Source organism: Salmo salar, unplaced genomic scaffold (genome assembly GCF_965601325.2).
Source record: "Salmo salar unplaced genomic scaffold, fSalSal1 ptg000619l, whole genome shotgun sequence".
NCBI lineage: Eukaryota > Metazoa > Chordata > Actinopteri > Salmoniformes > Salmonidae > Salmo > Salmo salar.
In genome coordinates, this window is record NW_027675443.1 from 1,380,001 (window position 1) to 1,401,799 (window position 21,799).

Consider the following 21,799-nt stretch of genomic DNA (forward strand, 5'->3'; position numbering starts at 1 on the left):
TGTGTGTGTGTGTTTGTCCAGTGTGTTAGTGTGTGGTGTGTGTGTGTGTGTGTGTCCATTGTCTGTTTGTCCAGTGTGTGAGTGTGTCAGGTTATTATTTCAGGGACACTGAGGAGTCATCATAATGAACCCTAAACCCTGGATAGAGGGGCTCAGTGAATGTGGAGGTGAATGTGTACAGGTGGGTCAGTGTGTCAGAGGAGGCTCTATAGAAGGACAGAGTGCCGGCTGACCAGTCCAGATACACTCCTACTCTGTGGGAGCTGGAGGATGGGACGTCTATGGTATTGTCATTATTATTGTGACAAGCAATGTAATTGTTGTCATAGCAGACCAGACTCCAGGACTTGTCATTGTATCCAAGACAACAGTCCTTAACCCCTCCTCTCCTGTTGATTCCGTTATATGTCACTCCTATGACAGCCTCTCTCCCACTCCACTCTACCTCCCAGTAGCAGTACCCAGTCAGACCCTGTCTACACAGCACTTGTCTACAGTACTCGAATCTCTCTGGGTGATCAGGATACGGGTGCTTCTCTCTCCTACATGTCACCTTTCTGTTCTCCTCAGACAGAGAGAGGCGTCTGTTTACTGTGTTTAGGTCCAGCGTGAGATCACAGACATCTGATGGATGAAACCAGACACAATATTAGAAATCATCATTCACATTAGAATGTTAACCTGCTTAGGTATAGGGGGCATTATTTTCACACCCGGATGAAAAACGTACCCAAATTAAACTGCCTACTACTCGGGCCAAGAGTAAAATATTTGCATATTATTAGTAGAGTTGCATAGAAAACACTCTGAAGTTTCTAAAGCTGTTTGAATGATGTCTGTGAGTATAACAGAACTCATATGGCAGGCAAAAACCTGAGAAAAATCCAACCAGGAAGTGGGAAATCTGAGACCTGTAGTCTTTTCAAATGATTTTCTATCCAAACTACAGTGTCTGTGGGGTCAACTTGTACTTCCTAAGGCTTCCAATAGATGTCAACAGTCTTTACAAAGTTGTTTGAGTCTTCTATGGTGAATTTTGACCGAATAACAGCTGGTTGAAGCAGTGGATTGTCTGAGGTAATGTCCACCATCAAGAAACAGATTCCTGCTCTGAAAACAGTTGTGTTGCATATTGGGTCTAATGACATCATGTGAAATCTGTAAAGCTAAGAGACCATTTCTTACAACTCTTGGAGAATGCTCAGAAATTAGCAGAACATATAATTGTCTCGGGCCCAATTCCATCTCCGTTGTGGGACTGAGTGTTTTAGCCGTCGTTGGTCTCTCCACCAGTGATTAACCTCTTGGCGTTCCCCTAGGATAGGGGGCGCTAAAGCGATTTTTGAAAAAAATTTGTGCCCATTTTAAACGGCCCCCTACTCAAACTCAGAAGCTAGGATATGCATATAATTAATACTTGTGGATAGAAAACACCCTAAAGTTTCTAAAACTGTTTGAATGGTGTCTGTGAGTATAACAGAACTCATATGGCAGTCAAAACCCCGAGACAGATGGAAACAGGAAGTGGAATTCTGAATTGCGAACTCAACTTCATCACGTTGCCTATTAACCACACCGTGAGCTATGGTTCATTGAGCACTTGCTATTGCTTCCACTAGATGTCCCCAGTCTTCACAAAGTGGTTTGAGCCTTCTACTGTAAAAATTGAATGAATGAGACGCTGTGGAACGTGGTCACACGGAGAGGGCCATCACCATTATGACGCCGGCGCCCCTGGTTACCCTCCCCTTTCGAAACGTTTTGAAACACATTGCAATCGTCCCCTTCGAATCTTATTGGCTCTCTTGTTGAAAAACGCCCTGAAGATTTATGTTATACAACGTTTGACATGTTTGAACGAACCTAAATGGGGAAAAAATGCATTTTCTCGAAATGGCTGTCCCGTGGCCTGTCTGAGAAGTAGTGTTTCATCTTGGCTCTTTTTATTGAAGACTCTGGGATCTGTGCAATAACGTGACTCTTCCTACGTCTTCCATAGGGTCTCAGAGCCCGGGAAAAAGTTGAACGATATCGAGGCAGGCTCTGGCTGAAACACTATCGCTTTTGGCAAGTGGCCACTCAGAGTACTATGGGCTTAGGCGCGTGCCCGCTTCGACCGAATGGTTTCTTTTCCTTTGTCTGTTTATCTAAACGCAGATTCCCGGTCGGAATATTATCGCATTTTTATGAGAAAAATGGCATAAAAATTGATTTTAAACAGCGGTTGACTTGCTTCGAAGTACGGTAATGGAATATTTAGAATTCTTTTGTCACGAATTGTGCCATGCTCGTCACCCTTATTTAGCCTTTAGGATAGTGTCTAGAACGCACGAACAAAACGCCGCTGTTTGGATATAACGATGGACTATTTTGGACCAAACCAACATTTGTTATTGAAGTAGAAGTCCTGGGAGTGCATTCTGACAAAGACAACAAAGGTAATAACATTTTTCTTATAGGAAATCTGACTTTGATGAGTGCTAAACCTGCTGGGTGTCTAAATAGCTAGCCCTGTGATGCCGGGCTATCTAATGAGAATATTGCAAAATGTGCTTTCACCGAAAAGCTATTTTAAAATCGGACATATCGAGTGCATAGAGGAGTTCTGTATCTATAATTCTTAAAAGAATTGTTATGCTTTTTGTGAACGTTTATCGTGAGTCATTTAGTAAATTCACCGGAAGTGTTCGGTGGGAATGCTAGTCACATGCTAGTCACATGCTAATGTAAAAAGCTGTTTTTTTATATAAATATGAACTTGATTGAACAAAACATGCATGTATTGTATAACATAATGTCCTAGGGTTGTCATCTGATGAAGATCATCAAAGGTTAGTGCTACATTTAGCTGTGGTTTTGGTTTATGTGACAATATATGCTAGCTTGAAAAATGGTGTCTGATTATTTCTGGCTGGGTACTCTGCTGACATAATCTAATGTTTTGTTTTCTTTGTAAAGCCTTTTTGAAATCGGACAGTGTGGTTAGATTAACGAGAGTCTTATCTTTAAAATGGTGTAAAATAGTCATATTTTTGAAAAATTGAAGTAATAGCATATCTAAGGATTTGAATAACGCGCCACAGGATTCAACTGGCTGTTGAGTAGGTGGGACGCACCTAGCCCATAGAGGTTAAGACTATGCCATCGAAACACACAGGGGCTTATTAATCTTTGAGCACTTCCTATGGCTTCCACTAGATGTCACCAGTCTTTAGAAAGTGGTGTGAGTCTTCTACTGTGAGAACTGAACGAACAAGAGCCTTGGAACGGTGGTGGCCGATTAGACTCTGGCGCGCGAGTTCATGTTGGGTACTCTCGTTCCAATATGTTTTAAAAGAGTATGCAATCGTCCGCCTTGAATATTATTCATGTTCTAGTTGAAAAAGGCACTAATGATTTATGCTATACAACGTTTGACATGTTTGAACGAACGTAAATATTTTTTTTCCCCTCGTTCATGTAGAGAAGTCCGGCGGGCATAGATCATGTGCTAACAACACGGAGCTTTTTAGACATAAATTATGAGCTTTTTCGAACAAAACTACATTTGTTATGGACCTGGGAGTCCTGGAAGTGACATCTGATGAAGAGAATCAAAGGTAATGGTTTATTTACATAGTATTTTCGATTTTAGATCTCTCCAACATGGCGGTTAGTCTGTATCGCAAAGCGTATTTTTCTGGGCGCAGTGCTCAGATTATTGCAAAGTGTGATTTCCCAGTAAGGTTATTTTTAAATCTGGCAATCCGGTTGCGTTCAAGAGATGTAAATCTATAATTCTTTGAATGACAATATAATATTTTACCAATGTTTTCGAATAGTAATTATTTAATTTGTTGTGCTGATTTGACTGGCGGTATTGGAGGGAAAAGATTTCCTCAACATCAACGCCATAGTAAAACGCTGTTTTTGGATATAAATATGAACTTGATAGAACAAAAAATGCATGTATTGTCTAACATAATGTCCTAGGAGTGTCATCTGATGAAGATTGTCAAAGGTTAGTGCATAATTTTATCTGGTTTTCTGCTTTTGGTGACGCCTGTCTTTGAATTGACAAAACATTACACACAGCTATTGTCAATGTACTGTCCTAACATAATCTAACTTTATGCTTTCGCCGTAAAGCCTTTTTGAAATCGGACAACGTGGTTAGATTAAGGAGATGTTTATCTTTCAAAGGGTGTAAGATAGTTGTATGTTTGAGAAATTTGAATTATGACATTTAATTGTTTTCAAATTTGGCGCTCTTGATATTTCACCTGTTGTTGATAGGGTGTACCAGGGGTGGGACGCTTGCGTCCCACATAGCCCATAGAGGTTAAAAACACCCTAAGGTTTGATTGTAAACTTCGTTAGACATGTTTCTACAAACGGTAATGGAACTTTTGAGCTTTTCTTCTATTGATTTGCGTCCCCGTCTCGTGCCTTTGGACATAAATTATGGACTTTATCGAACAAATTAACATTTGTTGTGGAAGTGGGAATCCTTTGAGTGATTTCCGCCGAAGATCAGCAAAGGTAAGGAAAGATTTATTACACTAATTCAGAGTTTTGTTGATGTCGTGACTTGGCGAGTAGCTGTATAGCTTGCATAGCTTGCTGAGCAGCAGTACTCAGAATATTGAACAATGTGCTTTCTCCGTAAAGTTATTTTGAAATCTGACACAGCGGTGGCATTAAGAGGTAGTATATCTATAATTCTTGAAATAATTGTTATATACACTGCTCAAAGAAATAAAGGGAACAATTAAACAACACAATGTAACTCCAAGTCAATCACACTTCTGTGAAATCAAACTGTCCACTTAGGAAGCAACATTGATTGACAATACATTTCACTTGCTGATGTGCAAATGGAATAGACAACAGGTGGAAATTATAGGCAATTAGCAAGACACCCCCAATAAAGGAGTTGTTCTGCATGTGGGGACAACAGACCACTTCTCAGTTCCTATGCTTCCTGGCTGATGTTTTGGTCACTTTTGAATGCTGGCGGTGCTTTCACTCTAGTGGTAGCATGAGACGGAGTCTACAACCCACACAAGTGGCTCAGGTAGTGCAGCTCATCCAGGATGGCACATCAATGCGAGCTGTGGCAAGAAGGTTTGCTGTGTCTGTCAGCGTAGTGTCCAGAGCATGGAGGCGCTACCAGGAGACAGGCCAGTACATCAGGAGATGTGGAGGAGGCCGTAGGAGGGCAACAACCCAGCAGCAGGACCGCTACCTCCACCTTTGTGCAAGGAGGAGCAGGAGAAGCACTGTCAGAGCCCTGCAAAATGACCTCCAGCAGGCCACAAATGTGCATGTGTCTGCTCAAACGGTCAGAAACATACTCCATGAGGGTGGTATGAGGGCCCGACGTCCACAGGTGGGGGTTGTGCTTACAGCCCAACACCGTGCAGGACGTTTGGCATTTGCCAGAGAACACCAAGAACACCGAGAACACCAAGAACACCAAGAACACCAAGAACACCAGTGGCAAATTCACCACTGGCGCCCGGTGCTCTTCACAGATGAAAACAGGTTGACACTGAGCACATGTGACAGACGTGACAGAGTCTGGAGACGCTGTGGAGAACGTTCTGCTGCCTGCAACATCCTCCAGCATGACCGGTTTGGCGGTGGGTCAGTCATGGTGTGGGGTGGCATTTCTTTGGGGGGCCGCACAGCCCTCCATGTGCTCTCCAGAGGTAGCCTGACTGCCATTAGGTACCGAGATGAGATCCTCAGACCCCTTGTGAGACCATATGCTGGTGCGGTTGGCCCTGGGTTCCTCCTAATGCAAGACAATGCTAGACCTCATGTGGCTGGAGTGTGTCAGCAGTTCCTGCAAGAGGAAGGCATTGATGCTATGGACTAGCCCGCCCGTTCCCCAGACCTGAATCCAATTGAACACATCTGGGACATCATGTCTCGCTCCATCCACCAACGCCACGTTGCACCACAGACTGTCCAGGACTTGGCGGATGCTTTAGTCCAGGTCTTGGAGGAGATCCCTCAGGAGACCATCCACCACCTCATCAGGAGCATGCCCAGGCGTTGTAGGGAGGTCATACAGGCACGTGGAGGCAACACACACTACTGAGCCTCATTTTGACTTGTTTTAAGGACATTACATCAAAGTTGGATCAGCCTGTAGTGTGGTTTTCCACTTTAATTTTGAGTGTGACTCCAAATCCATACCTCCATGGGTTGATAAATTGGATTTCCATTGATTATTTTTGTGTGATTTTGTTGTCAGCACATTCAACTATGTAAAGAAAAAAGTACTTAATAAGATTATTTCTTTCATTCAGATCTAGGATGTGTTGTTTAACTGTTCCCTTTTTTTTGAGCAGTATTTTTTGTCAACGTTTATGATGAGTATTTCTGTAAATGAATGTGCACATTCACTGGATGTTTTGGAGGCATATAATTTTCTGAACATCATGCGCCAACCTAAAATGCTGTTTTTGGATATAAATATGAACTTGATCGAACAAAACATAGATGTATTGTGTAACATGATGTCCTATGAGTGTCATCTGATGAAGATCGTCAAAGGTTAGTGCTTCATTTTAGCTGGATTTTGTGTTTTTGTGACACATCTCCTTGTTTGGAAAATGGCTGTGTGGTTATTTTTGTATATGTACTGTCCTAACATAATCTAATGTTTTGCTTTCGCTGTAAAGCCTTTTTGAAATTGGACAACGTGGTTGGATTCAGGAGAAGTGTATCTTTAAAATGGTGTAAAATAGTCGTATGTTTGAGAAATTTGAATTATTAGATATTTGATGTTTTGCATTGCGCGCCCTGCTATCCCATTGGCTGTTGGCTAGGGGTGCAAGATTAACTCACTTTTTACAAATTAATTTAATGTAGATGTTTCAAGGTATCAAAAGGAGAAGTTGAATGATCATATGTTATACTGTTTGGTAATATAAAACACACTTATTCCCATTAATTACACACACACACACACACTTAACACGAGCGCGCCACACACACACTCACCTGTATACATGAACACCAACACACACACGACATTGTCAAAGCAACTCTTTGTAAACTTTGGTGTCCCTGATTTCTGCTTCTGTAGAACTACAGCTGATATTTAATATGACCAAGTAAGTAATGATGGTGGTCTTTGACTTAACTTGAAATAAGACTTATTCTTAGTCATATTCTTCACAGCAGTCAGCACTCACATTTTCTAAGCCCAGGTTTCATTGTGTACTCTCCACCATGTTCCACACTGTAGCGGTAAGCAGAAGAACAGACAGTCATTGAGTGATATACCTGAACACACACACACACACACACACACACACACACACACACACACACACACACACACACACACACACACACACACACACACACACACACACACACACACACACACACACACACACACACACACACACACACACACACACACACACACACACACACACACACACACACACACACACACACACACACACACACACACACACACACACACACACACACACACACACACACACACACACACACACACACACACACACACACACACACACACACACACACACACACACACACACACACACACACACACACACACACACACACACACACACACACACACACACACACACACACACACACACACACACACACACACACACACACACACACACACACACACACACACACACACACACAACTTTGTCCAAGTGGCGGTAAGACTGTTTGTCTTAACTAGCCTGATAAGTCAAACATGTCTGATATGAACATTGACATAAACCCTCTACATACTTGAGTTTCTCCAGTCTGCAGTGTGGATCCTCCAGTCCAGCAGAGAGCAGTCTGACTCCTGAGTCTCCTGGGTGATTGTAGCTCAGGTCCAGCTCTCTCAGGTGTGAGGGGTTTGACTTCAGAGCTGAGACCAGAGAAGCACAGCCTTCCTCTGTGACTAGACAGCGTGACAGCCTGCAAAGAGTCAAATCATATTAAAATCACACTGCTATTCTTTGGTGGTGAAAATAGTGGCAACATAATTTTTTCAAAATGTTTAAAAAAGATTAGTATTTGGTCCCATATTCTTTGAACTCAATGACTACATCAAGCCTGTGACTGCCATGATTGAGAAAGATCATGAATGAATCATGAATAATAATGAGTGAGAGTTACAGAGGCTACAACGAAACACACTAATCTCTCACTATTACCAATAAAAGAGGCTACAACATAACATGCTAACCTCTCACCATTACCAATAACAGAGGATACAACAAAACATGCTAACCTCTCACCATTACCAATAACAGAAGCTTCAACAAAACATGCTAACCTCTCACCATTACCAATAACAGAGGCTACAACAAAACATGCTAACCTCTCACCATTACCAATAACAGAGGCTACAACAAAACATGCTAACCTCTCAAAATTACCAATAACAGAGACTACAACAAAACATGCTAATCTCTCACCATTACCAATAACAGAGGCTACAACAAAACATGCTAACCTCTCACCATTACCAATAACAGAGGCTACAACAAAACATGCTAACCTCTCACCATTACCAATAACAGAGGCTACAACAAAACATGCTAACCTCTCAAAATTACCAATAACAGAGACTACAACAAAACATGCTAATCTCTCACTATTACCAATAAAAGAGGCTACAACAAAACATGCTAACCTCTCACCATTACCAATAACAGAAGCTACAACAAAACATGCTAACCTCTCACCATGTAACGGTTGTCTTCATGAATGGACCAAGGCGCAGCAGGTATGTGAATACTCATGGTTATTTTATTACCAAAAAAAGAGTAAAGCATCCACTTGAAAAAAACAATGACGGTGACAACAGTAGCAGTTTTACAGGCTATACACGCAGTGTAAAAACAACTACCCACAAACCCAAGTGACAAACATACTCCTACATATATGACTCCCAATCAGGAACAACGATCCCCAGCTGTTCCTGATTAGGAGCCACAAGACCAACACAGAACACAAGACTGCCACGTCCTGACCCCAAAACTACAACAACAGCTCCATCTGCTGGTCAGGACGTGACAGTACCCCCCCCTCAAGGTGCAGACCCCGGAATGCACCTAACAATGAAAAAACACCAACAAACAAAAATCCCCAACAAAACCCATAAACAATAACCCCTAAACAATAAGGGAGGGAAGGGAGGGTGGCTGCCGTCAACGACGGCACTGTGCTACACCCTCCCTCCCCAACCCACCTATCCTGGAGGTGGCTCCGGTGCAGGACGTGGACCCTGCTCCACCCTCGGCGTCGCCCACTTTGGTGGAGCCGATAGCTTCACCAGGCAGACGGACCCCTCGAGCCGGGCCGGAGGACAGGAGGGCCCTTCGGGCTGGGCCGGGGAACAGGAGGGCCCCTCGGGCTGGGCCGGGGGGCAGGAGGGCCCCTCGGGCTGGGCCGGGGAGCAGGAGGGCCCCTCGGGCTGGGCCGGGGAGCAGGAGGGCCCCTCGGGCTGGGCCGGGGAGCAGGAGGGCCCCTCGGGCTGGGCCGGGGAGCAGGAGGACCCCTCGGGCTGGGCCGGGGAGCAGGAGGGCCCCTCGGGCTGGGCCGGAGAGCAGGAGGACCCCTCGGGCTGGGCCGGAGAGCAGGAGGGCCCCTCGGGCTGGGCCGGAGAGCATGCGGGCCCCTCGGGCTGGGCCGGAGAGCATGCGGGCCACTCGGGCTGGGCCGGAAGGCATGCGGGCCACTCGGGCTGGGCCGGAAGGCATGCGGGCCACTCGGGCTGGGCCGGAAGGCATGCGGGCCACTCGGGCTGGGCCGGAAGGCATGCGGGCCACTCGGGCTGGGCCGGAAGGCATGCGGGCCACTCGGGCTGGGCCGGAGGGCAGGAGGACCACTCGGGCTGATCCTGACAGGCCGGGCACCCTGGCAGATCAGGGCAGGCGGGCACCTCTGGCAGAACCGGGCAGTCCGGCCACTCTGGCAGAACAGGGCAGTCCGGCCACTCTGGCAGAACAGGGCAGTCCGGCCACTCTGGCAGAACAGGGCAGTCCGGCCACTCTGGCAGAACAGGGCAGTCCGGCCACTCTGGCAGAACAGGGCAGTCCGGCCACTCCGGCAGAACAGGGCAGTCCGGCCACTCCGGCAGAACAGGGCAGTCCGGCCACTCCGGCAGAACAGGGCAGTCCGGCCACTCCGGCAGAACAGGGCAGTCCGGCCACTCCGGCAGAACAGGGCAGTCCGGCCACTCCGGCAGAACAGGGCAGTCCGGCCACTCCGGCAGAACAGGGCAGTCCGGCCACTCCGGCAGTTCAGGGCAGTCCGGCCACTCCGGCAGTTCAGGGCAGTCCGGCCACTCCGGCAGTTCAGGGCAGTCCGGCCACTCCGGCAGTTCAGGGCACTCCGGCCACTCCGGCAGTTCAGCGCAGTCCGGCCACTCCGGCAGTTCAGCGCAGTCCGGCCACTCCGGCAGTTCAGCGCAGTCCGGCCACTCCGGCGACTGTTGACTGGCGGGCAGCTCCGACGACTGTTGACTGGCGGGCAGCTCCGACGACTGTTGACTGGCGGGCAGCTCCGACGACTGTTGACTGGCGGGCAGCTCCGACGACTGTTGACTGGCGGGCAGCTCCGACGACTGTTGACTCCTGATGCGTGGGGCAGGTATTGGACGTACCAGCCTGGAGACACGCACCTCCATGCTAGTGTGTCTAGCGGGAAACACCGGACCGAAAGGGCGCACTGGCGGTCTTGAGCGCAGGGTTGGCATCACCCGTTCCGGCTCGATGCTCCTCTTGCCCTGGCACCTGCGGGGCGCTGGTACTGGGCGCACTGGGCTGTGCGTCCGTATAGGCGAGATGGTGCGCACCTCAGCGTAACATGACGCCCTCCACCTCGTACGCACCTCCCTGTAGTCACGGGTAGCTGGCTTACGGCTCTTCCCTGGCCTGGCCAAACTACCCGTGTGCCCCCCCCCAAAAAAATCTTGGGGCTGCCTCTCGGGTTCCCTTAGCTCCCTTAACTTGTCCGCCCAGAATTTTCTCTCGTCCTGCCAGGTCCATTCTTCCATTTCCTTCTCCTGTGGCTTCCTCCTCTTCTGCTGCTTGGTCCTTTGGTGGTGGGTAGTTCTGTAACGGTTGTCTTCATGAATGGACCAAGGCGCAGCAGGTATGTGAATACTCATGGTTATTTTATTACCAAAAAAAGAGTAAAGCATCCACTTGAAAAAAACAATGACGGTGACAACAGTAGCAGTTTTACAGGCTATACACGCAGTGTAAAAACAACTACCCACAAACCCAAGTGACAAACATACTCCTACATATATGACTCCCAATCAGGAACAACGATCCCCAGCTGTTCCTGATTAGGAGCCACAAGACCAACACAGAACACAAGACTGCCACGTCCTGACCCCAAAACTACAACAACAGCTCCATCTGCTGGTCAGGACGTGACACACCATTACCAATAACAGAGGATACAACAAAACATGCTAACCTCTCACCATTACCAATAACAGAAGCTTCAACAAAACATGCTAACCTCTCACCATTACCAATAACAGAGGCTACAACAAAACATGCTAACCTCTCACCATTACCAATAACAGAGGCTACAACAAAACATGCCAACCTCTCAAAATTACCAATAACAGAGACTACAACAAAACATGCTAATCTCTCACCATTACCAATAACAGAGGCTACAACAAAACATGCTAACCTCTCACCATTACCAATAACAGAGGCTACAACAAAACATGCTAACCTCTCACCATTACCAATAACAGAGGCTACAACAAAACATGCTAACCTCTCACCATTACCAATAACAGAGGCTACAACAAAACATGCTAACCTCTCACCATTAACCTCAAATAAAAGGTGACATTGTGTACTGTCACCTAATATGAAACATTCTATCTCAAATCCAAAATGCTGGAGCATAACAACACATTTTAAACTGTTAGCTTCACTGTCCAAACACATATGGTGTGGTCTATGTGTGTCTGGTAAACACATGTGGATCTGGTGAACAGTTATCACTTGTTGACCAACTACAGGAATACTGACCTCAGAGTCTCCAGTTTACAGTGGGGATTCCCCAGTCCAGCAGAGAGCAGCTTCACTCCTGAATCCTTCAGGTCATTGTTACTCAGATCCAGCTCTCTGAGGTGTGAGGGGTTTGACTTCAGAGCTGAGACCAGAGAAGCACAGCCTTCCTCTGTGACTCCACAGCCTGACAGCCTGACAAAGAGATCATCATGATTTCACAAACACACTGTTAATTTAACGAGTAGTGTAGAAGGACAATGGCAGATGCATTTGGTTTATTCTCTCAAACATCATATAGATTCATCTTCCGTCTCCTAGAATTGTATGGTCATATTGTTATACTAATGTGAACATCTATGCATTTATTCTATATGTTTTTCAATATAATATTATATACATATTATAATACACATTTTTTCTGAACTTAATATTTCTTCCTGATGATTATTTCTTATATGTCATTTGATGTACTCACAGAACAGCTCTGGAGGCTTTGACCACTGGCAGCAGCCTCAGAAGACCTTCCTCTGATCTGGAGTATTTCTTCAGGTCAAACACATCCAGCTCCTTTTCTGAAGTCAGCAACACAAAGACCAGAGCTGACCACTGTGCAGGTGACAGGTTGGGTTCTGAGAGACTTCCTGATCTCAGGTAGCTTTGGATCTCCTCCACTAGAGAATGGTCATTCAGTTCATTCAGACAGTGGAACAGATTGATGCTCCTCTCTGGAGAGGGATTCTCCCCGATCTTCTCCTTGATGTACTTGACTGTTTCTTCATGGCTCTTTGAGCTTCTTCTTGTCTTTGTCAGTAGACCTCGTAAGTGCTTCTGATTGGACTCCAGTGAGAGGCCCAGAAGGAAGCGGAGGAAAAGGTCCAGGTTTCCTGTCTCACTTTCTAAGGCTTTATCCACCGCACTCTTGTAGAAAGTAACTTCAGGCTCGTCTTTTGTTTTCAGTTTGTCCATTAGATTCTCATTGTTGTTGATGAATGAGAGGAACACATATACAGCAGCCAGAAACTCCTGAATGCTCAGATGAACAAAGCAGTACACCTTGTCCTGGTACAGCACACATTCCTCTTTAAAGAGCTGTGTGCACAATCCTGAGTACACTGAGGCTTCATTGACATCAATGCCAGCCTCTTTCAGGTCTTCTTCATAGAAAATCAGATTGCCATTCACAAGCTGTTGAAAAGCCAGTTTTCCCAGTGACAGAATGCTCTCTTTATTCCAGTGTGGACCTGTCTCTTCTTTCCCAAGATACTTTTCATTCTTCTGTTTGGTATGAAACTCCACAAGGTGTGTGTACATCTCAGTCAGAGTCTTGGGCATCTCTTCTCTCTTATGTTTCAGCATGTCTTCAAGAACTGTTGCAGAAATCCAACAGAAGACTGGAATGTGGCACATGATGTGGAGACTCCTTGATGTCTTTATGTGTGATATGATTCTGCTGGCCAGGTCCTCATCACTGAATCTCTTCCTGAAGTACTCCTCCTTCTGTGAGTCATTGAACCCTCGTACCTCTGTCACCTGGTCAACACACACTGAAGGGATCTTATTGGCTGCTGCAGGTCGGGTAGTTATCCAGAGGAGAGCAGAGGGAAGCAGATTTCCCTTGATGAGATTTGTCAGCAGAACATCCACTGAGGTTGACTCTGTGACGTCCCAACAGATCTTGTTATTCTGGAAGTCTAGGGGCAGTCGACACTCATCCAGACCATCAAAGATGAACAGAACTTTGTACTTGTCGTAGTTGGAGATTCCTGATTCTTTGGTTTCCATTGAGAAGTGATTAAAAAGTTCATTGAAAGTGTGTTTGTCCTCTTTCATCAAATTCAGCTCCCGGAAAGGGAATGAAAATACAAATTGGACATCCTGATTTGCTTTTCCTTCAGTCCAGTCCAGAATGAACTTCTGCACAGATACTGTTTTTCCAATGCCAGCGACTCCCTTTGTCAGTACAGTTCTGATAAGTTTGTCTTGTCCAGTTAAGGGTTTGAAGATGTCGTTACATTTGATTGCAGTCTCTGGTCTTGCTTGTTTCCTGGTTGTTGTCTCAATCTGTCTCAGCTCATGTTCATTATTGACCTCTCCTGTTCCACCCTCTGTGATGTAGAGCTCTGTGTAGATCTTATTGAGAAGTGTTGGGTTTCCTTGTTTAGCGATCCCCTCAAATACACATTGAAACTTCTTCTTTAGATTAGATTTGAGTTCACGTTGGCAAATCACAGCAAGCTCATCTGAATGAAGAAATAACACAGAGGATCTTAATATTACGTCTGTTTTAATGCCTACAGTATTGTAGGACTGTTATAAAGATTTTAATTATAATAATTTATTCTCTTAACTGACTGTATAAATGTGTAAATGTTTTCATAATGCATTACAGACTGGTGTTGTCACGTCCTGGCCAGTATAAGGTTAATTGGTATTGTAGTTTGGTCAGGACGTGGCAGAGGGTATTCGTTTTATGTGGTTCGGGGTGGTGTGTTTGTTGAAGGGGAATTTGATTGAAGTATTCCGGGGTTTTTGGGCACTGTTTGGTTTTCAGGTATTCTATGTTTAGTCTAGTATGTCTGTTTCTATGTTTGGTTAATTGGGGTTGGGACTCTCAGTTGAAGGCAGGTGTTGTCTATCTGCCTTTGATTGAGAGTCCCATATATTAGGGTTTGTTTGTTAGGTGTGGGAGATTGTTTGTTTTCTTGTTTGTTGTTTTTGTGTTCGTTTTGATTTAATTAAATGTTCAAAATGAACAACCGCACACCTGCTGCGTTTTGGTCCTCTTTAACCGACGACAAGCGTGACAGGTGTGACTGATTATATTATTATTGTTATTATTATTGTTAGTATTATTGATGGTATTATTAATGTTGTCGCTCACTCTCTCTAAATTAATCAACACAACACATCCCTGCTGCTACTTGATGAGGCCACTAGGTGTTGTGTTGAGGCTGCTACAATATCATTGAGTTTCACAGCTACTTTAGCTGTACTTTAGCTACAGCTTTTAAATGTTATAAAACAGCATTCAACATGAGGCAGACAGCTCTTACAGTTCTCCAGTGTGTCAGCAAGCTCCTTCTGGTTCATTTTCCTCAGGATGTGCAGTGTGATCTTCAGAGCCCCCTCTCTGGCACTGCTCTCCTGCTTCTCATCTTCAGCATCCACCACTTCCTTATCCTGCTTCTGACTCTCAAAGCCTTCTGGGAGTTCTGGACTAAGAATCCTCTTGAACATCTTCAGCTCGTTCTTCACAAATGTCATAATATTCTCTTCAAGCACCTGAAATAAATAAAGTAAATAAGTTAAGCAAGAGAATAAATGATTTCTCATTAACACATTAATGAATGATTGACAGATCAACTTTACTTGAGGTATACAAACACAAATGTACATAACAGGACCACATACACTGAATATGGAGGCCAGGTCTGTTTGATGACTCTGGGAAGACTGACCACTGAGAATCTCTGACTCTGATCTCTCCTGTTGGTTTCTGTGGACAAAACATGAGATTACATCTCCTCATCCAGGGAGTACACACACACACACACACACACACACACACACACACACACACACACACACACACACACCACACACACACACACACACACACACACACACACACAACGCTGTCTCTAGTCAGAAATGACTAGAGACGGTGTTGTTTAACTCACTGACCATGACCCATGAGTTCTTTTTACCTTTGTTCAGTAGAAAAGTCTCCCTCTCTAAAGGATATAGGTTCAGCCATAGACCAGTCACTCTTCATGGACACACAGCTGGGTACAGGGGAGACTGGTCTCTCCTGCTTGATTGGTCTTCAACACAACAGAAACAAACATTACATCTCTCATCTTCTCTGAGCTCAGATGGGGAAACATAAGAAGAGTTTCATTCCAAAAAGCTATATATCCATTTTCAGAAACGTTCTTAAATGAGCTTTTATTGTTTAAAACCTGTTGGGGCTAGGGGGCAGTATTTTCACGGCCAGATAAAAAACGTACCCGATTTAATCTGGTTACTACTCCTGCCCAGAAACTAGAATATGCATATAATTAGTAGATTTGGATAGAAAACACTCTAAAGTTTCTAAAACTGTTTGAGTGGTGTCTGTGAGTATAACAGAACTCATATGGCAGGCCAAAACCTGAGAAGATTCCATACAGGAAGTGCCCTTTCTGACAATTTCTTGTCCTTCTGTTGCATCTCTATCGAAAATACAGCATCTGTGCGGTAACGTGACATGTTCTAAGGCTTCCATTGGCTCTCTAAAGCCGCCAGAAAGTGGAATGGGGTGTCTGCTGTCTCTGGGCAAAGATCCGCAGCAGAATTTATGAGTGGTCAGCCTGGGGACAGTGCGACTGAGATGTGCGTCCACGAGACACCTCCATTTTTTTCTTTCAGCCTTTGAATGAATACAACGTTGCCCGGTTGGAATATTATCGCTATTTTACGAGAAAAATCGCATAAAAATTGATTTTAAACAGCGTTTGACATGCTTCTAACCTCTCTGGGCTAGGTGGGACGAAATCGTCCCACCAACGCAACAGCCAGTGTAATCCCGTGGCGCGATTTTCAAATACCTTAGAATTGCTATTACTTCAATTTCTCAAACATATGACTATTTTACAGCATTTTAAAGACAAGACTCTCGTTAATCTAACCACACTGTCCGATTTCAAAAAGGCTTTACAACGAAAGCAAAACATTAGATTATGTCAGCAGAGTACCCAGCCAGAAATAATCAGACACACATTTTTCAAGCTAGCATATAATGTCACAAAAACCCAGAAGACACCTAAATGCAGCACTAACCTTTGATGATCTTCATCAGATGACACACCTAGGACATTATGTTATACAATACGTGCATGTTTTGTTCAATCAAGTTCATATTTATATCAAAAAACAGCTTTTTACATTAGCATGTGACGTTCAGAACTAGCATACCCCCCGCAAACCTCCGGTGAATTTACTAAATTACTCACGATAAACGTTCACAAAAAAACATAACAATTATTTTAAGAATTATAGATACAGAACTCCTTTGTGCAATCGAGGTGTCCGATTTTAAAATAGCTTTTCGGTGAAAGCACATTTTGCAATATTCTGAGTACATAGCCCAGCCCAGAGTAGTTAAAAATAATGTTTTGATATTTGGCAATGATTTATGTATAATAATTATGTATCACAAGTGATATCATGTTGTCTGCATAGCATTTTCTCTTCATTTTGGCAGATTAACTCATGCTTATTTCCCAAGATGAACTCCAGCCCAGTGGCTAAGGAGTTGGACCTGTGACCTAAAGGTGGCTGGTTTATATCCCGGGCCGGGCGCTGGAAAAAATGGGAGGAATTGATCTGGCCACTGGAGGGCTGCTGGGCTCACATCCTCAAAACCTTTCGTTGATCAGAACTCTAGAGGTTCTTCTTCACTGAACCCAAAAAATATATATAACTTTTAGTGATTCCATATATTAAGGAAGTGATAGAAGCCTTTTTGGTTCTATAAGGAACCTTCTTTTTTTAGGAGTGTATAATAAACACGTTTTTCTTTTGATTATTTAATTATCTATGTCATGTTATTTCAAATTCTCCCTTTGGAGCGCAACATCACGTTGTTAAATAATAATCCTAAATTGGGCATGGCTACAAATTGGGCAATTTAAGGCATCTAAGGTGTAATATGTGTTTGATGAAAATGAACATTGTATGCAACGTTGTAGGCAACATTATTGGCAAGGGACTTGATGCCTACTATGCCAAAGCTATTTAGAGTTGTTAAACATTGTGTGAAGATTGTGTTGATATAACGATAATATTGTCAAAATTCTGCTTGTAACAACGATCAGAATTGGTAAAGAAAATATGCATTCCATTATATTAGGCAATAATTAAGAGTGGGCAAAGTGGTCGTGTCATTTGAAAATTCTATCAAATGTCTTACATTGCAATGAGTACAGTCAGGGTGCCGTGGAGACCCTGCAGTACCTCCACAGACCCCGGATTGAGAACCCCTGATTTAGCAGATGCTCTTATCCAGAGCGATTTACAGTAAGTGCATTCATCTTAAAACATCTTTAGAATGTAGCGCTAGCGGTACACCTCGACAACATCCGGTGAAATTGCAGAGTGCGAAATTCAAAATGACAATATTCGTAATATTAGACATTCTTGAAAATACAAGTGTTATACTCCATTTAAAAGCTTAACTTCTCGTTAATCCAGCCACGTTGTCAGATTTCAATAAGGCTTTATGGCGAAAGCACACCATTAGATTATCTGAGGACAGCGTCCCACGTACAAAAGCATAGAAACATTTTCCAGCCAAATAGAGGAGTCACAAAAGTCAGAAATAGTGATAAAATTAATCACTTACCTTTGATGATTTTCATATGGTTGCACTCACAAGACTCCATGTTGCACAATAAACATTTGTTTTGTTCGATAAAGTCCCTCTTTATGTCCAAATAACTCAATTTTGTTAGGCGCGTTTGTTCAGTAATTCATTGGCTCAAAGGCGGTCACAACAGGCAGACGAATAATCCAAATAGTTCTAGTAAAAGTTGTCAAAACATGTCAAACATGTTTATAATCAATCCTCAGGTTGTCTTTTGTCTAAATAATCAATAATATTTAAACCGGACAATACCGTATTCAATACAAAGGAGAAACAACGAATGGCGCGCTCTCTGTCACACGCTCCAAACAGCTATAGGACTTTTTACTGTCCACCTATTCAAAGTGGTCATTCTTCCTCATTTTTCTGAATACAAGCCTGAAGCAATTTCTAAAGACTGTTGACATATTGTGGAAGCCATAGGAACTGCAATCTGAGTCCAGAGTCATTGGATGTGTAGACATTCACTTGAAAACTACAAACATAAAAAAATCCCACTTCCTGGATGGATTTTCCTCAAGTTATATCCTGCCATATCAGTTCTGTTATACTCACAGACAGTATTTTAACAGTTTTGGAAACTTTAGAGTGTTTTCTATCCAATACTACATATTATATGCATATCCTAGCTTCTGGGCCTAAGTAGCAGGCAGTTTACTTTGGGCATGCTTTTCATCCGGAAGTGAAAATACTGCCCCCTATCCCAAACAGGTTTTAAGATAGCTATTTATTTTGGAAATGAACATAATAAATTCTTCATAAAATTGTCATTTTACCTCTTAGCTTTGGTGTCATGTCCCTCAGAGAGACTCATTTTAGAGCACTGACCCCTAAACAGAGATCCAGCATGTTGGTTGTGGTTAATACAGTGACAACTAAACAGAGATCCAGCATGTTGGTTGTGGTTAACACAGTGACAACTAAACAGAGATCCAACATTTTGGTTGTGGTTAACACAGTAACAACTAAACAGAGATCCAGCATGTTGGTTGTGGTTAACACAGTGACAACTAAACAGAGATCCAGCATGTTGATTGTGGTTAACACATTGACAACTAAACAGAGATCCAGCATGTTGGTTGTGGTTAACACAGTGACAACTAAACAGAGATCCAGCATGTTGGTTGTGGTTAACACAGTAACAACTAAACAGAGATCCAGCATGTTGATTGTGGTTAACACATTGACAACTAAACAGAGATCCAGCATGTTGGTTGTGGTTAACACAGTGACAACTAAACAGAGATCCAACATGTTGGTTGTGGTTAACACAGTGACAACTAATTCTTGATAGTCAATTGTTCTCATTTATTCATTATCTCTTAGCAATAAAACATTTACTAACAGACACATCCAATGAGTCAGGTAATTTAATGCATCACATGAACATGTAGTTGTGACTGATATTTTTCACCTTTTCTCCATGTAGTGGAACTAATAATAATAATAATAACGTCTCACTTTCTCTTTTAATAATTCTCTCATTCTAGTGTGTTGCTTTGTTTAACAGGTATGATATTATTATGCTGTTACTGAATTCAGTTCATAATAACAATGTTAAGAAAAGTATGTTCAGTGGTTTCATACCAAATTACACAGGAAGCAGGAGCTCATTGTAGTTTTGAAAACAACAAATGTTCTGATATTCTGAAAGATGATTTACAATTTATACATAAAAAAGATACAAATTGTATAATAACCGCGATATACGAATGGTGAGCAATATGTTTTTGAATTTCATTGCCTATGCCCAGTTAGCGCCATTTTGTATGATTGAACTGTCACGTAGCTGTCCCAGGTGAAATAGACTGTTAGATCTGAGTGTTTTACTGTCATTCACTATACTAAAATAACACCATACATTTAATTTCTCTAAACACTTTACAATAATCCCTGGGAAGATTCTTACCTTGTAGCCTGAATTCACAACCAGAACATGTCAAGTCATTGAGATATTTTCAGTTGTGCTGAGAGAGAATCTTCCTGTGGCTCTGTATCTATGTTCTAGGTACAGTTGATCTTTGGATGCAATAATATCTGGTCAAAGTCTAGTGACACAACACCATAGTATATCATAAACATAACAGTAGTTTAACCTTTGGCCAGTAAAGGCCATGACATACTATAAAAGGTAGAATCATTGGATGGATCCAATCATGATGGATCCAGTTTCACCATATCTCTCACTTTGAAGTACACAACGGGGTCCCAAAGTATTGACACCCTTGATAAGGATTGGCAGACTCAATAGACTCCTGAACACCACAGCACATCCTCTCATGGCAGACTCAATAGACTCCTGAACACCACAGCACATCCTCTCATGACAGACTCAATAGACTCCTGAAAGACACAGGACATCAGGGTTTCTATTGAGTTCGTTTTGTGACCATGAATGTAAGAATGACAAACTAACAGAACTGTGTATTAGTTGCCCTCTAGTGGTAGGTGGTGATAATGTCTCCTCTCTCTAGTGGTAGGTGGTGATAATGTCTCCTCTCTCTAGTGGTAGGTGGTGATAATGTCTCCTCTCTCTAGTGGTAGGTGGTGATAATGTCTCCTCTCTCTAGTGTTAGGTGGTGATAATGTCTCCTCTCTCTAGTGGTAGGTGGTGATAATGTCTCCTCTCTCTAGTGGTAGGTGGTGATAATGTCTCCTCTCTCTAGTGGTAGGTGGTGATAATGTCTCCTCTCTCTAGTGGTAGGTGGTGATAATGTCTCTTCTCTCTAGTGGTAGGTGGTGATAATGTCTCCTCTCTCTAGTGGTAGGTGGTGATAATGTGTCCTCTCTCTAGTGGTAGGTGGTGATAATGTCTCCTCTCTCTAGTGGTAGGTGGTGATAATGTCCCCTCTCTCTAGTGGTAGGTGGTGATAATGTCTCCTCTCTCTAGTGCTAGGGGGTGATAATGTCTCCTCTCTCTAGTGGTAGGTGGTGATAATGTCTCCTCTCTCTAGTGGTAGGTGGTGATAATGTCTCCTCTCTCTAGTGGTAGGTGGTGATAATGTCTCCTCTCTCTAGTGGTAGGTGGTGATAATGTCTCCTCTCTCTAGTGGTAGGTGGTGATAATGTCTCCTCTCTCTAGTGGTAGGTGGTGATAATGTCTCCTCTCTCTGGTCGTAGGTGGTGATAATGTCTCCGGTCTCTCAATTCAATTTCAATTTAAAAGATTTATTGTCATGGGAAACATATGTTAACATTGCCAAAGAATGCGAAATAGATAATAAAGAAAAGTGAAATAAACAATAAAAAATGTACAGTAAACATTACACTCACAAAAGTTCCAAAAGAATAAAGACATTTCATGTGTCATATTATGTATATATACTGTACAGTGTTGTAATGATTTGCAAATAGTTAA

The 21,799-nt window shown here is 43.3% G+C and overlaps 2 protein-coding genes across 2 annotated transcripts in view; both read right to left on the bottom strand.

Annotated features, from left to right (window-relative positions):
- The window catches only part of LOC145876900 (stonustoxin subunit beta-like), an 8,312-nt gene extending 88 nt beyond the window's left edge, over positions 1 to 8,224 (bottom strand). Inside the window, exons 1-4 of the mRNA XM_082972245.1 lie at positions 8,199 to 8,224; positions 7,786 to 7,959; positions 7,191 to 7,237; positions 1 to 624 (exon numbers count right to left, since the gene is read on the bottom strand). The exon at positions 1 to 624 is cut by the window's left edge and continues 88 nt beyond it. Coding sequence (XP_082828371.1) covers positions 95 to 624; positions 7,191 to 7,237; positions 7,786 to 7,959; positions 8,199 to 8,224 — 777 coding nt within the window. The 3' untranslated portion in view covers positions 1 to 94. The remainder of the gene's footprint in view (positions 625 to 7,190; positions 7,238 to 7,785; positions 7,960 to 8,198) is intronic.
- Positions 8,225 to 12,459: 4,235 nt separating this feature from the next.
- On the bottom strand, positions 12,460 to 20,503 carry LOC145876908 (NLR family CARD domain-containing protein 3-like). The gene is made up of 6 exons (XM_082972284.1): positions 20,351 to 20,503; positions 19,218 to 19,271; positions 15,743 to 15,859; positions 15,447 to 15,531; positions 15,089 to 15,317; positions 12,460 to 14,275 (listed from the first exon to the last, which is right to left on the bottom strand). The coding sequence occupies exons 2-6, from the start codon at positions 19,253 to 19,255 to the stop codon at positions 12,507 to 12,509; spliced, it is 2,238 nt and encodes a 745-aa protein (XP_082828410.1). The 5' UTR covers positions 19,256 to 19,271; positions 20,351 to 20,503; the 3' UTR covers positions 12,460 to 12,506.
- Positions 20,504 to 21,799: the final 1,296 nt, after the last annotated feature.

Excerpts from the sequence above, each read along its gene's own strand:
- LOC145876908 (XM_082972284.1), bottom strand. The coding sequence starts at position 19,255 with ATGAGTCTCTCTGAGGGACATGACACCAAAGCTAAGAG. Across the intron at positions 15,860-19,217 it reads CATGACACCAAAGCTAAGAG|ACCAATCAAGCAGGAGAGAC; the intron begins GTAAAATGACAA and ends GTTGTGTTGAAG. Across the intron at positions 14,276-15,088 it reads TGCTGACACACTGGAGAACT|ATGAGCTTGCTGTGATTTGC; the intron begins GTAAGAGCTGTC and ends TTCTTCATTCAG.